Below are 14,370 nucleotides of genomic sequence, written 5' to 3'. Positions count from 1 at the left end.
ATGATTCTCTCTGTCTATGTTTGAAATAAGAAAGTCCTTTGACAAACTATATAAACTTTATGTACACGGATGAGATCCTTAAAAAAATATAAAAATAATCTTTGATTTTGATTTTATTAAGCAGTATTCTCACGATCATACACGAGCACAACGGTCTTGTAAGAACGAGACAAGTAAGGTCGTTTATCTTACTATCTCACTCTATCCTATAGCTGGAAATGATAGCTGATCGGGTGGTGTAGACGCGGCTCGCGGCTATAATAATTGGCTGTTTGCGTTTTTTGTATTTAAAAAGTAAAAAACACTACAGTAATAAGTTATTACTGTAGTGTTTTTTTCATTCCCGTCCGCTAGAACAGGACAGCGATAGTTTGATTTTTTTTAAATTAGAGTTTGACAATAACGTAGAACTTCCCGTACTATTTTTGCTACAATAAGGTGAACATTTCCTAGCATATTGGAGAAAAATTATTTTCCATCGTATTTTACGGAAACGTACGAACGTGTCTTGCTATGTCACGTACAAAAAGTACCAAAGTTAACTGAAGTAACAAATACGAAAGGTTCCGATATAATACGATGGAAAACAATTATGCACTGTACTTAATTGATTCAAATGGCCTAACGATCAATCGTACCGATTTTCATACCTTTAACACCATTTGCAGCATTTTATTGAATTTCGCGGTGTAACCGCTATCACTAGTAAGAGGTTGACTGAAGTAGCATGACAAATACGAACGTTTCCGTGAAAATACGATGGTAAAGGATTATTAAATACATCTGTACCGATATTCTCTGCTTTGTGTTAGATTGGATGTCATCAGTCTAAAAATATAGGTAGTCAGGGCAAATAATGAGGACAGACCTCGTAGTCTAGTCTATCCAACAAAGGCTTAATTGAGACCAAGGGATAAAGTGGCCGTAATAGTATGTTAACATATCTCTAAATAAAGTCGGAGTATTGACGGCAACACAGCCGTGCTTAACGGAATCTACGGCAAATATTGAATTAGGCAAAGTCTTGTCAATTGGAACGCAATAACCAGCATACGTACTCGTACCTATCGATTGATAATAATAAAATGTTCTACATGACATTAAAGCTCTCCCAAGGGCCTCTGCGTGTTTGATCTATATCCCCACGCACGCTGCGCACGCACTAAGATTTTTAATAGGCCCGTGAAAAAAATACTAATAAACCAATAAATTATATTGTTTCTAAATAATAATTATACCCGTAGGACGAAGGTGGATTGTAAAAGTGATTCTTTTTATTTTTTTTGCGAATTTACTAGAAGTTAAATTAATTACATTACTCTTGTTTTAACTGGTAGGTATATATATTATATACATATAAAATCATTTTACTCATGTAAATTTCCAAAACAAGTAGGTAAATAAATGTGGTTATTCCCACTAGTTACCACCAAGTTGTTACCAGTGGTAACTACTGGGAATTATTTTCCCACCTTTTACCACTGGTAACTACTGGGAAAAATAATTAAAAATTTAATTAATTGTTAAGAGTTAAATACTAATAAAAACAGTATAAAAATAGTATAGTATAAATATGGAGTGATCTAACAAAATGTTGGTGGTAACTACTGGGAATAAAAATATAAATTACCAGTGGTAAAAGGTGGGAAAAAAATTCCCAGTAGTTACCACTGGTAACAACTTGGTGGTAACTAGTGGGAATAAAAATATAAATTACCAGTGGTAAAAGGTGGGAAAAAAATTCCCAGTAGTTACCACTAGTAACAACTTGGTGGTAACTAGTGGGAATAACCTATAAATGTTAGTTAAATGTACAAAAAGAATAAATGTCTAAACCTATTTTTATTAATCCACTTTTATTAACTGGTCGGCCCGCGGACGAATGTGCTACGGGCCCCGCACCAGCTTAATCCGCCCCTGCTGGTAATCCTGGTTCCGGGTTCGAATCCTGGTAAGGGCATTTATTTGTGTGTTAATCACAAATATTTCTTCCTGCCCTAGTAGCACGGTCGCATTTTTATCATTTGTCACCATGCCTGTCATGTTCTAACAAGTATGTAAGTGCGAAGGTGACGGGCATAGTGATAGTCGATAAAAATTGAACCGTGCAGTACGGATATGATGGTCGTTCTTGTCTACGTGACAGCGTGATAAAACGGTGTCCGTCACTTTCTTTCCCACGGTGTTAAACAGTGACAGTTATTTTATCACGTGGATAAAGATGGATAAAGCTATCCATAATAGGCTGGCTGAGCCCGCTGAGTTATGGATGTTTCTATGTATAATAAGTATTTATATATACATATCATTATATTACATAGGTATATCATCGTCTGGTACCCTCAACACAAGTCTTATTGAGCTTACTGTGGAAATAGGTCGATCTGTGTAAAATTGTCCTATAATATTTATTTATTAACTTCATTTATAAGTTTTGTTACTAAATAATGAACAATGTAATAAAAACTTTCAAGTATAAGATGGAGAGTAGAACTCCTCGCTGTCTAAGTACTAGTTGACCCTCGAGTTTGGGCTCATACGATTCGTTTTGACGAGCAGAGCTTAATAAATAAGGGGATGTTTTAGGGTTCCGTACCCAAAGGATATAAACGGGACCCTATTACTAAGACTCCACTGTGCGTCTGTCTGTCACCAGGCTGTATCTCATGAACCGTGATAGCTAGACAGTTCAAATTTTCACAGATGTTGTATTTCTGTAGCCGCTATAAACAACAAATAAGTAGGTACACTGCCGCAAAGCTTCCATTACAATACGTCTCCCATGCTAAACTACTCTACTGTGCAAGTTGCTTTTCAATTAGTAATTTGTGGTACATTTATTACAATATGCGTGATTTAGAAGTTTTTAGGTGTACAATTTATTCTATATTTCTTAACCATTTATTAGTAATTTTAATTTGTAACTTTAAGTACTTAGGTATTCTTTAAAACGGATATTTTTTACATCTTGATAGAACACAATGGACTTACATTTTTGATGATATAATTAAGACAAAACTTTCTTTAACCTACTTTTTGTACTTTCCGAGTTCTACATTTACTTACTTTCATCATGAAAGCATATTTTGTACTTCAGATTTCTATTGTTTGTTACAAGATTTTATTTAAAATCTCTTTAGTATTTTTGAGTCAAATGTGGCTCAAATGTTCGTATACTTACCTACTTATGAAAAATGACTGCAATAATATCTAGTGATGGAGTAGGTATTACTTATGAAAGCAAGATAATGTAAATTATAGTATATGATTATAATTGTAACATTTTTGCCGTGACTTATTTTCCAAAAGTGTTTTCAAAATAAAAAGGCGTCAAGGTCGCTACCTTCTTTCTAATGCTAAAAAAAGGAAGTATAGCCGACAACTGTATATTGACTTACCTATAGGTGAACCAGGATCTATTGAGGGTGCGCCATGTTGCGGAATTTCACTGGAACTATTTTTTTCATACTACACTGAATTGTCACCCTATACATGAGAATAACAGCGCCCTCTTGACAATTATCATATATTACTGGTCAGGCTATACATCCACCTTGTCTTTAGAGTCTGTGCGGAAAGAGAAGAGTCGTGGAATGTATGGGACCCGATACATTCCACGACTCTTCTCTTTCCGCACAGACTCTATCTGTTTTGTTTCCCTGCGTAGGCAAGTAAACGTCATTACCATCAGCTTTCTTGCTCCATGGTTAACTCTAGTTTGTGATTTAAAACATAATTCTTCTACCTTACTATTTCTTCTAAATACTTAACTTATCTACTAATTCAGTGTAAGCAAAATCCTATGCAATATTTTACAACATAAGTTATTTTATTTAAGTAATCGTATGTGTTATTAAAAATGAAGTCTGTTGGAAATTTATAACAAGAGCAATTTTAACGCTATATTTGTTTAGAATACTCTTTAAAAAGACAATATTATCTTACGTTTAACGACTAATAAAGAAATATAAATATATTTTCAGTGTGATTATTATCTTTTATTTTCATTACAAGTAGTCTGCGTGTAGCCAGTCAGCAAATTACCCCTGCTATATTTGTATGCAGGGGTGATTTGCTGACAATAACAATAACATTCTCTTAACAATAAATAAGTCGCGTCAAGATTGAACGCCTTTTGAATACCTGGCCCGCTTAGCAACTTCTGCTGCTGACTGTATCGCCGTGGGAAGACCGTCAGCTATTTAGATGAAAATGTAAAAAAAAAATTTTCAGACATCGCCTACCGATGGATACTTTGTCAGAGGATAGTTTAGATGCTAGAGTTAGACCGAGAAAAGTCTGCAGCGATTTTGATAGCCCACGCAGTGCAAGTGTTATTTACACGTCATAAATTCATAGAAGTTTGACGTTAAAATGACACTTGCACTGCAATAAAAAACCGACAGCCGGTTGTATCGCGGTGGAAATACATATTGTCAGCTACAATTTGCATTTTTTAATTTACAGTAACATCTCAACAATCTTCTGACAAAGTTGCAATCGAAACCAAAAATTGGAATGTTCCCCAAGGATATCTCAAATTGAAAGCATCAACTTATTATAAAATCATTTAATCGTACAGAATAATTGTAGCAACAAGCAAACGTCCTGTTGACATTGAATAAATCTATGGTTCCCTAAGGGCCCACGGTATGTGATGATAAGTTTCCAAGGAAATGTTTCGTACAGGTTATAAAAGAGCTTAGAGTTGACACTGGACTAATATTGTAAACGGCAGCCTAACCGCGAACTGACTCCAGGGGGCCGATTTTTGAATTTCGACCACTCGATTTCGTGTATTTCGTTAATTATTAATTAGCTTTTCGCCGTTTTCCATCGATTTTCGAGTGACGAAATCGAGCGATCGAAATTCAAAAATCGGCCCCCAGCCCGCCGTCGGCACCTCTCGGTGTCCTATAAGAACATTCAATTTCAAATGATAGGGCTGGACGCGACATCTCGTCGTCTCTTTCGCTATCAGGCTGCGATGAGTTAAAATGTTATCCATTAAAATTCACATATATTGCAATTCCGATAGAATACTGTTAGAATTGGTACGTATATTCTGTAAACTTCATTAATTTTACTTGGTTTTACGCTACTAGGTACTCTCGTTAATCGCTGCGTTGGCTCTCCACTAATAATGCAATAAAGCTTAACTATGGATGAATATGATACTAATGATTGACTGACTGACATTGTTTAGGTCAAATTAACGGACCGGCGTTGACAAAATCAGTGTCGTGTAGGGATTTTGCAGTTTTCTGTTATAGTACAATTTCGTCGAGTTATTACAAAAGCGGTGTGCTAAGGGTACATTCCGGATCACTAACACCGTGGCCTACAAGTAGGTATTAAGTGTAATTACGTAAATAAAGAAAAATATGGATTCGGTCAAATTGACGAGCTTATTCCTCATTGTTATTTTATTGTTTCATAAGTTCATAATATAAAATATAATGTATCCTAATTTATGAAAACTTTTAAGATCTCTTAAATCTTGGTCTGAATTACCCTATCTGGCCGCGATTACTTGTTTCTGTATTAATTTTTGAATGTTACCATGAGATGTATACATTTTCGAGTGTATAGTGTGCAATTCCACAGCAACAATCTAAAACGATCCGTATACAGATAATAAATCCACTCATCTGCGACTTTTTTTAATGATTCATTTCGCCGAGCTACTAGTGAGAATAAATAATAATACTTGACATCCATAATAATAACTTAATTCTTAACAATATCTATCTGATTGCGCCAGTAGTATTCTCTTATAACCGTCTAAGGCTTAGCACGCACTGCGGTTTTTAAAAAGCGGTTCCGCTACCGCAAAAAATGTAACGTACGGCATTCTATATAAGCGCACGCACGCAACTTGCTACATTTTGACCGCAACCGAAAGAAAAAAACCGCAGTGCGTGCCAAGCCTAACCACGCCTTTAAATTCTACAATCATGTGATAATGTGTGTAGCAGCTCTGAGAGTGCGCTGCAAGCTGCTATTCGACATTCCCTAGTGCCATTGGCACGCCAAACAGAGAAGCTACCACATCCAACACTATTTTAAATTTCTGTTCCGACTTTGCTTTATTTGCTCGACTAAAAAGAAAACAATTTATTATTTTTCATTCTGATTTTATGATTTTATCATAATATCAATAACTTATTCATGTAAATGAATTAAGCAATTATAACAAAGGCAGGTATCCTATTTCTTCAGTATTATTACAATAATGTAGCTAGGTCGTGCAAATTATAAATAATCTACATATCTATTTAGACTTATATTAACAATAATAATCCGAGAGCAATGTTACAAAAAGTATAAACCAATCGACCGCCTCGTACTCTCGGCACCCTTGTCTGGCGAGTGGCCTCTCTGTCCCGTCGACGGCTACCAACTACTCGACAACACAAAGAGATATCATTTTATCCCTCATTTAATCTTCCTTAATGTATGTTATATATATATACAGATATTATCGAACAATATAAAGGCGACTATTTGCATTAGTGGATTAATTGACTTACAATAAGTACTATTGCAACTAATGTAATAAAAATATAATTTTGTTTCTAAAATTATAATTTCGTAATCCAATGTTGAATAGCCGCCTTTTTAGAATTAATTTTAAATAGGTTACGTTCAATAGAAAGTCATATGTTCATAAATTATAGGTACCGAATAAAAGACAGGTATATATACATACATATATAGTATAGATCACTTACGCGTGCCCAAGTAAACATAGGTATATTATATTCGACATAAAACTTGGTAAAAATATGGAGCGTAGCAGAGAAGTGTATCATGAAATGCATCCATTTAATTATGCATCTAATAAAATACGAGTATCTTGTACTAACACAATCTAATGCTAAAGATCATTCCATTTATTATTTCAATAATATTCTCAGCACATACGGTGCTCGAGAATATGTGACATAATTTAACAGCTCCGAGCGATGTCGTTAGTCCACAAGGAAGAACACCTCCAAGTTGTATTCTTACATCCATTATCAACATTATTTGGTTCTTTATAAGTAAATGAATAACGATTAATTAGATGTTGATAAAAGTCTAAATATAAGTAGTCCTAAATAAAAGAGTGACTACGATGTTTAAAAAAATGTTATTCCTTGTAGACAAGTGTTATTTCAAACTAAGAAATCCAAGAAACTCGCTCCTTACAAGTAAATCTGTAAATAGAAAAATGTTTTTGCGCCTAGAGTAACACTGCGGCATTTCCTATAGAAAACTGAATCAGGATCCGTTGCTCATGTCGCTGCCTTAGATCAAATGCCCAGGTATTTATATGTTTATATGTTTGAGATTTGAATAAAAATATATTTGAGCACAAATATATTGAAAATACCTTTCAAATGATATTGATAAGTATCTATTGTTCTACAAAAATTATTAGGATACGTCAGAATTGAATTTGAGCATCGAAATGCATCGTATATTATCTTAAAAAATAGGTAAAAACCTAATTCGTGTCACAGCATTGTAAAAAGCATTTATGTTTACAAAACACTACTGGACGCAAGCGTAAATTATTTTAGAGGGATACATTAATATCGTAACAACAATCGTAACATTCATTGATAAATTTATTACATTTAGACCATACTCGTATTTAGTTATGTCGAAAAAAAGTTCCATTCAGTGAGTGGTAGCTCTAAGAAGCGGGTAAGGTGCCACTGATGCGGCCCGCGACTTAAACATTTCAATTTCTGTACGTTTCATAATACTTTTTAAATAAACATATAAAAAATATACATTAAGATTACGTCTAAATATTATTTAACACATTCAACTCTAAAGTAACAGTTCTAAAATAAATTACATATTCCAAAATTATGACATTCATTGTAACATGATTATTACAGTATATTTTTATACAATTTGAAATGAGACAGTAAGAGATGTATACGTATTCTGCACAAAATTAATAATAATTTGACATGTTAACCGGGTTAATGTCCTCTCTTCTGTTATTTGCTTTCTCTGAGAAAGTAATAATCCTGAGATTCTATCTTTATTAATTCGCATAACGATTAGCAACATCAAGTGCTGTGAGACACCACTGTACAAGTGCGGCATATCACTGGATTTACGAACTGATTTATCGGTATAATCAATAATAAATTAAAATATCTTACGTTTTCAGTGAAACTAGCTAAATGAAATAAACACTTTTCTTTGTACCTTAATTTGATAGCTATGTAACGTCATTACATTCATTAACAAATGAAAGTATTTAAAAATGCAGTTAAAAATTAAAATAAAAGGTTTACGACGAGTTACACTCGCTCGGTTAGGATTCCGTACTTCGTAGACGTCGCCATTGGCTGTAAACAATAAGTATTGAGAAAATATTGTATTTAATTATTTACATACAATTCAATCAAAGGAGGTGGGTCTTAAGTAAAGTTTGAATTAGGGTTTAAAAACTTTCAAGTAGGTACACATTTCATTAGAAAAGTTTTGTAGAAGATTTTTTTTTACTAATATGTTTTAAGTTTTGTAGTCGGTAAATGCTGGATTGTATTTATTTGTTTTAATTGATAGTGATAGATTAGACTTAGTAGTACCAAATATTATTTATAGGTATTTGGTACGGAACCCTAACTAACACTACATAAGTAGCAGACAAATATTTGTAAACTTGTAATAACAGTAAAATATCACAAATAATATATTGATAGTCGGAAAAACCGTATTGATAACCTATTAATTTCGGTAAATGTAATTATAGAAACGCGAAACGTTAAAATTGTGAACATGGGTAAAAATGAAATAGCACCGTGTAAACACCGAGGTCGAGATGGGTGATGCGACGAATAGAGAAGCGAAGGTACGGTGCGGGCGGTGCGCGGGCGGCGCGGGGGGGAGGCGGTTACTGCAGCACGCAGCACTTGCACTTGGGCTTCTTCTTGATGGTGACGTGCTCGGGCTGCTGCGGCTCGGGCGGCGGCGCGCGGCTCACCTCCACGGCGCCCGCGCGCGGCTCGCCCGCCGCGCCGTTCTTAGTGCCGTTCATCGCCTTCGGAGTGCTCGCCAACACCGGGCTGGATACTTTCGTCTGGGGCGAAGAGGGCGCATTTGCCTGTAACGACAATAATGACCACAATTATTTCATTGTAGTGTACAATAGCATCTCATTTATAGAGGAAAATTGAATCGGACGCTTCGTACGCCGCGCCTTTTGTTTATATAACAGAGCATGTATAAAAATAAAATTAAAGAGACTCTTAACTCTTCATTCACACAAGAGTGTGGTGTACGACTACTATTGGAAGACTACTATCCGTCATATTTTTGGACTTTTATTAAGTCTAAATTTCCCACCAATAGTGTGCCGGACCAAATGACATATCTTGGTAATACTTCCAGGGATGGAGACACCATAAGTAACTATTTTAATGACTATTTTAACTCAGTTTTTATTCCTGATCCGCCTACTACTACCAATTCTTTGCCAGTCCCAATTGATGACACTCTTGTTGATTTACGGTCCATTAATATTACGGAAGATTGTGTATTCAGACACTTACAAAATGTCGATATTAGAAAGGGTGGTGGTTCTGATTTGATCCATCCTATCTTTATCAAATCGTGCGCTCGTGAGTTAGTCGTTCCGCTTACTAAAATTTTCGCTAAATCCTTGTCAAGTGGTCATTTTCCTGATATATGGAAGAAAGCCCTTATCACACCTATATATAAAAGTGGCGATACCCAACTAGTGACTAATTATAGACCCATCAGCAAACTAAACATTTTCGGAAAAGTATTTGAAAAAATTGTTTGTAATGAGATTAGGGCTGTAATTTGCCATCATATATCTCTGAATCAGCACGGTTTTTGTCAAGGTAGGAGTGTGGACACTAATTTACTTACTTTTACTGATTTTATTACCGACAGGATCTCATCCGGTTGCCAGGTTGACGCCGTGTATACCGACTTTTCGAAATGTTTTGATAAAATAAATCACAATAACTTAATAACTAAACTTCTAAAGCTCGGTATACATGGCGATCTCTTGAGGTGGGTGAAGTCCTATCTTACGAACCGAAGTCAGGCTGTAGCATTGAAGGGGTACACATCGCGTTTTCTTCCCGTGCCATCCGGTGTACCACAAGGGTCACACCTTGGCCCGCTCCTTTTTGTCTTGTATGTCAACGACTTGGCTAATTGTTTTCTAAACTCTGATCACCTAGTTTATGCAGATGACACGAAAATATACAAATCTGTTACTTCGGAAGCGGATTGCCATATATTGCAAGAAGACCTAGATCGCTTTTCCCAATATTGTTCAAATAACAACCTTTTCCTTAACCCTGACAAATGTTTTGTTATCAGCTTCAATCGTAAGCAAGATCCTATAATATATAATTATAAATTATCTCATTCAAATATTACAAGAGTTTCCTCCATTAGAGATTTAGGAGTTACATTAGACTCGCAGTTAAATTTTAATACCCACATAGATAACATTTGTAAGCGTGCATATAAAAATTTGGGCATGTTGCTTCGGGTAGGGCAGCCTTTTAAGCGTCCTATTACATATAAGTTATTGTTTTTCTGTCTTGTCCGTAGCGTCCTCGAGTTCGGTAGTGTTGTATGGTCACCTCAGTATCATGTACATATTGATCGACTGGAGCGGATTCAAAACATTTTTATAAAATCTCTTAGTTATAGGACAGGTTTTCACTTCAATGACACCTCGACGGCTGCGAAGTACTTCAATATCCCTTCCCTCAGTAAACGTAGGATTTATCTGGATGTTATGTTTTTCTACAAAATTTGTAAGAATGCAATCCAATGCCCTAATCTTTTACAAAATGTGCTTTTTAGCGTTCCGCACCGCCCCTTACGTTCTAGGCCCCTTTTTCATGTTAGTTTTGCTCGCCAGAAATATGCGCAGCATACGTTTTTCAGACGAGTGCCCAATTATTGTAATAGGCATCTAAGTAATATTGATCCCTTTCACAAATCACTTAATGCACTTAAAATCCTTACAAGGGAAAAAATATTATAGCTGTAATTACCTACTCTCTGAGACTTTAAATTTACTGTTATCTATTTTTCGGTATGTATATTTCTTTAATTATTACTATAATTCCGACTTTTTCCTGTAAGTATTAATGAATCACTAATGCTTCATATTGTATGTATCCTACCTTAGGCTTATGCTTGTGTCTATTGTATTCTAAATTCCAGTTACGTATATATTTTATGAACCTCCAGGTCTTTGTAGTAGATAAATTATGTGCGTATAATGCACTTCTACCTTATGTATCATGTATGACTGTATGTGTTCTGAATAAATAAAATAAAATAAAATAAAATAAATAAATAAAGACGTTGCGCTGTCACCACGCTTTTGTACAGATAGGATTCAACAGAAGGGAGAATGTTGCTCCATATTGCAATTATTAATCCTTTTTCCATGCATAGTAAGATTTATCGACCACATACGCGCCAATAGAATTTCAACTTCAGCATTGCGATTTAAGATTCAAATTAGATTTCACTTTCTAGAAATTTCACTTGTCTTCAAAGGAATCCAAATTAGAATATATTTGGATTTTTTAGGAAAACTTTTTATTTTGATGTGACCTAAGAGGTAAGAGATCATACAATAAGTAATATTATTCAATTATACGCCCCAACCATGAATCTGATTCTGTGATCTTCCAATGTCTAAAGTTATCTCAGTTATCTGGTATGAAGTAGGTGTATATGTACCCATATGTATGAAGATGAAGCTAAATGCCCTAGTCAGTTCAGTAATGTGAGGAGGTTGCGGGTGTAAGCCAGGCTTATATCTGTGGGTACTCACGCTGAGGTTGTTAGCGTGCTGCTGCTTGTCCTCCTCCTCGCACGGCGCGAGCTGCGGCTGCGCAGTGGGCGTGGGCGTGATGGGCTTCCCGCCCTTGATCAGCGACACGATCTCGTCCGCCTCGCGGCTCAAGTCGCCGTCCGGCCGGAACGGGTTGTCCCAACCGCTCTCCGTGCTGTAACACACAACTATGTCACCACTTGACACCATGGAACCCTTAGTGTAAGGGCCACCCCACATCTAGCGTCTTTCGAGCGTCGGCGTCTCGTCGGCGTCTACAACTCTATGGCCCTGCTCGACGCAACGTCGACGCAACTGCGCAGCGACGTCATTTTCCATAGCGCTGACCGACGCCGACGCTCGAAAGACGCTAGATGTGGGGTGGCCCTAAGGCCTGAGTGGACACTCGAGTTGGGCGTGCAGCGGGGCGAGGCGTGTGGCGTACATGTTATACAAATGCAAACGTATTGGAGCGGCCTTAGTGCACGCTGCTCAAATCACTTGTGAGCCCGACACCATCACGCTCTGCGTCGAGCGTTTACTCAGGCCTTACACTTATTGACCAAATATAACATAATAATAATAAGAGAGCTCGCGCTCGCCACGAATATCCTCCATACTAATTTAACACGAGAGAACGTTGCCTATCGTTTGTCAAGCTACGTCTTAATCCACGTTTACAAACATATGCGGGCGTAGGTACGTTAGCGTGATATCTTATAAAAATTGATCCAGACATTAATATGGACTTTGTATAGGCTGTAACTTAGTAGTACGGCTTGTCGTGTAGTAATTTACGTATACGAACGCCGATAAAGTAAGTCTCCCTAAATATATTTCGTTTTACAGCGACTCTTCGACTTTCCAATTTACGATGCATTTCCACAAAAAGATTTTAAGTTGAGCAATAAACGATGTCCCATATAAAATTGGTAAACTCATGTCAAACAGGTATTTCAATACAAATTACCTATACCACTAACACTACTGAAAGTAATGAACTAAATATCAGTATTTGTTTTAGTTTTAGGACTTTCGATAGTAAAATAAGGCCCTACTTTCTTGCTTAAAAACGTTCGAACAACATTAATACAAATGACTTACTTTACCGAGTTCGATTTCGTGGTAAACAACGGTAAGCATCCGCGGGTAATGAAATTAGTTGCGGTGTTGGCACCGAACAAAGCGCTCAAGCGCGGCCCTAGATCTAAAAGGGTGCAAGTGTCTCCAGTATTGTGCTGCAAGGTCATTTATTTGAAATAGGATATTTAACTTAACCCGTAGAGCTAACGGTGAAGGGCTGAAATAAGCCATAAAAAAGTAGGCTCATAATTTCAGGAACCTTATAATTGTTTGAAGTGATAATTTATTAATAAAGTAAGCTCTATGTCTCCATGTTTTCGCTTCGTGTCAAAACAACTAGGATTTTAGTTGTTCTGCCAAGTAAAGATTAACGCTAAGTACTCAACGATCGCAGTAGCATTGAGTCGTGAACTCGTGCGAGGCGGACGCGAGTGCTAGTAGTACGAGTACGCTCCGAACTGAGGGCCTACCGCGAACCACGTTCGACGTGTTACCTCCCTGTCACACTTACGTACGAATTAACAAGTGCGACAGAGGCAACACGTCGAACGTGGTTCGCGGTAGGCGCTCTGGAGCTGGAACATTACCTGATCTGTCGGTTGTAGGCGGCGTGGTCCGCCATGTCGGTGTGCGCCGCGAGCAGGGCCGCGTACAGCTCGTGCGAGGCGGGCGGCGGCGGGGACAGGCACTGCGGGCGCGCGCCCTGGTAGAACGAAACGCGGACCTTGGCGCGCTCCGAACTGAAATACATTACATTTCAATGTTATTCCCGGCTCCATTAATCCATAAGGCGTCATCCATTAATTACGTCACAAAATTTTGAGTTTACGAAATTATTTGAAAAATGGAGTATGTCCTTCAAAAATCACATTGGGCAGGACGAGGCTATACTACAATTAAAAAAATATATATTATTTCGGAAAATGATAAACTCGGCTCGGCTAAGACAATGAGAATATAATAAACTTAACAAAATATTTCGCTTTGCGGCACTGCATTAGACTTATTATTTAAGCTAGAGCATAAACGCAGCAAAGCTAATTTTAAATGGTGACGTTTTTATTAAAAGGTCAACTAAACCCAACACCCACTTGTTTGATGCAAACATAATATATGCATATATATAATACGCAGCGAGAGCTCAGCCTTGCATTTGCTTGTTTGAATGTATGTGTGAACAACAAACAGTTCTAATGGTGAGGTGATACAACAGCTACATAATATATAGTAAAGTTTTATGTCTATAAATGTTCTGATCCAGAAAAGACATCTAAGCTGGGAAGGTTTTCATTTTGACTGTACCACATCAAGTAACTAGGTGTTCCACATCACACATACAGACATCAATATGTAATAAACAATAACAATAAAGAGCTGGGTTACAACTGAAATGATAGTGCTGTATCATTCCTGAAACTGTGCTGATAGATACCTGT

General features: G+C 36.7%; 1 protein-coding gene across 1 annotated transcript in view; it reads right to left on the bottom strand.

Annotated features, from left to right (window-relative positions):
• Window positions 1–8,580: 8,580 nt before the first annotated feature.
• Window positions 8,581–14,370, bottom strand: part of LOC134661181 (uncharacterized) — a 30,725-nt gene continuing 24,935 nt past the window's right edge. The window contains exons 3-5 of the mRNA XM_063517144.1: window positions 13,522–13,674; window positions 11,852–12,026; window positions 8,581–9,115 (exon numbers count right to left, since the gene is read on the bottom strand). Coding sequence (XP_063373214.1) covers window positions 8,906–9,115; window positions 11,852–12,026; window positions 13,522–13,674 — 538 coding nt within the window. The 3' untranslated portion in view covers window positions 8,581–8,905. The remainder of the gene's footprint in view (window positions 9,116–11,851; window positions 12,027–13,521; window positions 13,675–14,370) is intronic.

The sequence above is a fragment of the Cydia amplana genome, chromosome Z (assembly GCF_948474715.1).
Source record: "Cydia amplana chromosome Z, ilCydAmpl1.1, whole genome shotgun sequence".
Lineage (NCBI taxonomy): Eukaryota > Metazoa > Arthropoda > Insecta > Lepidoptera > Tortricidae > Cydia > Cydia amplana.
The sequence above is the reverse complement of the archived record's forward strand: the minus strand, read 5'-3'. Positions and strand labels throughout refer to the sequence as shown.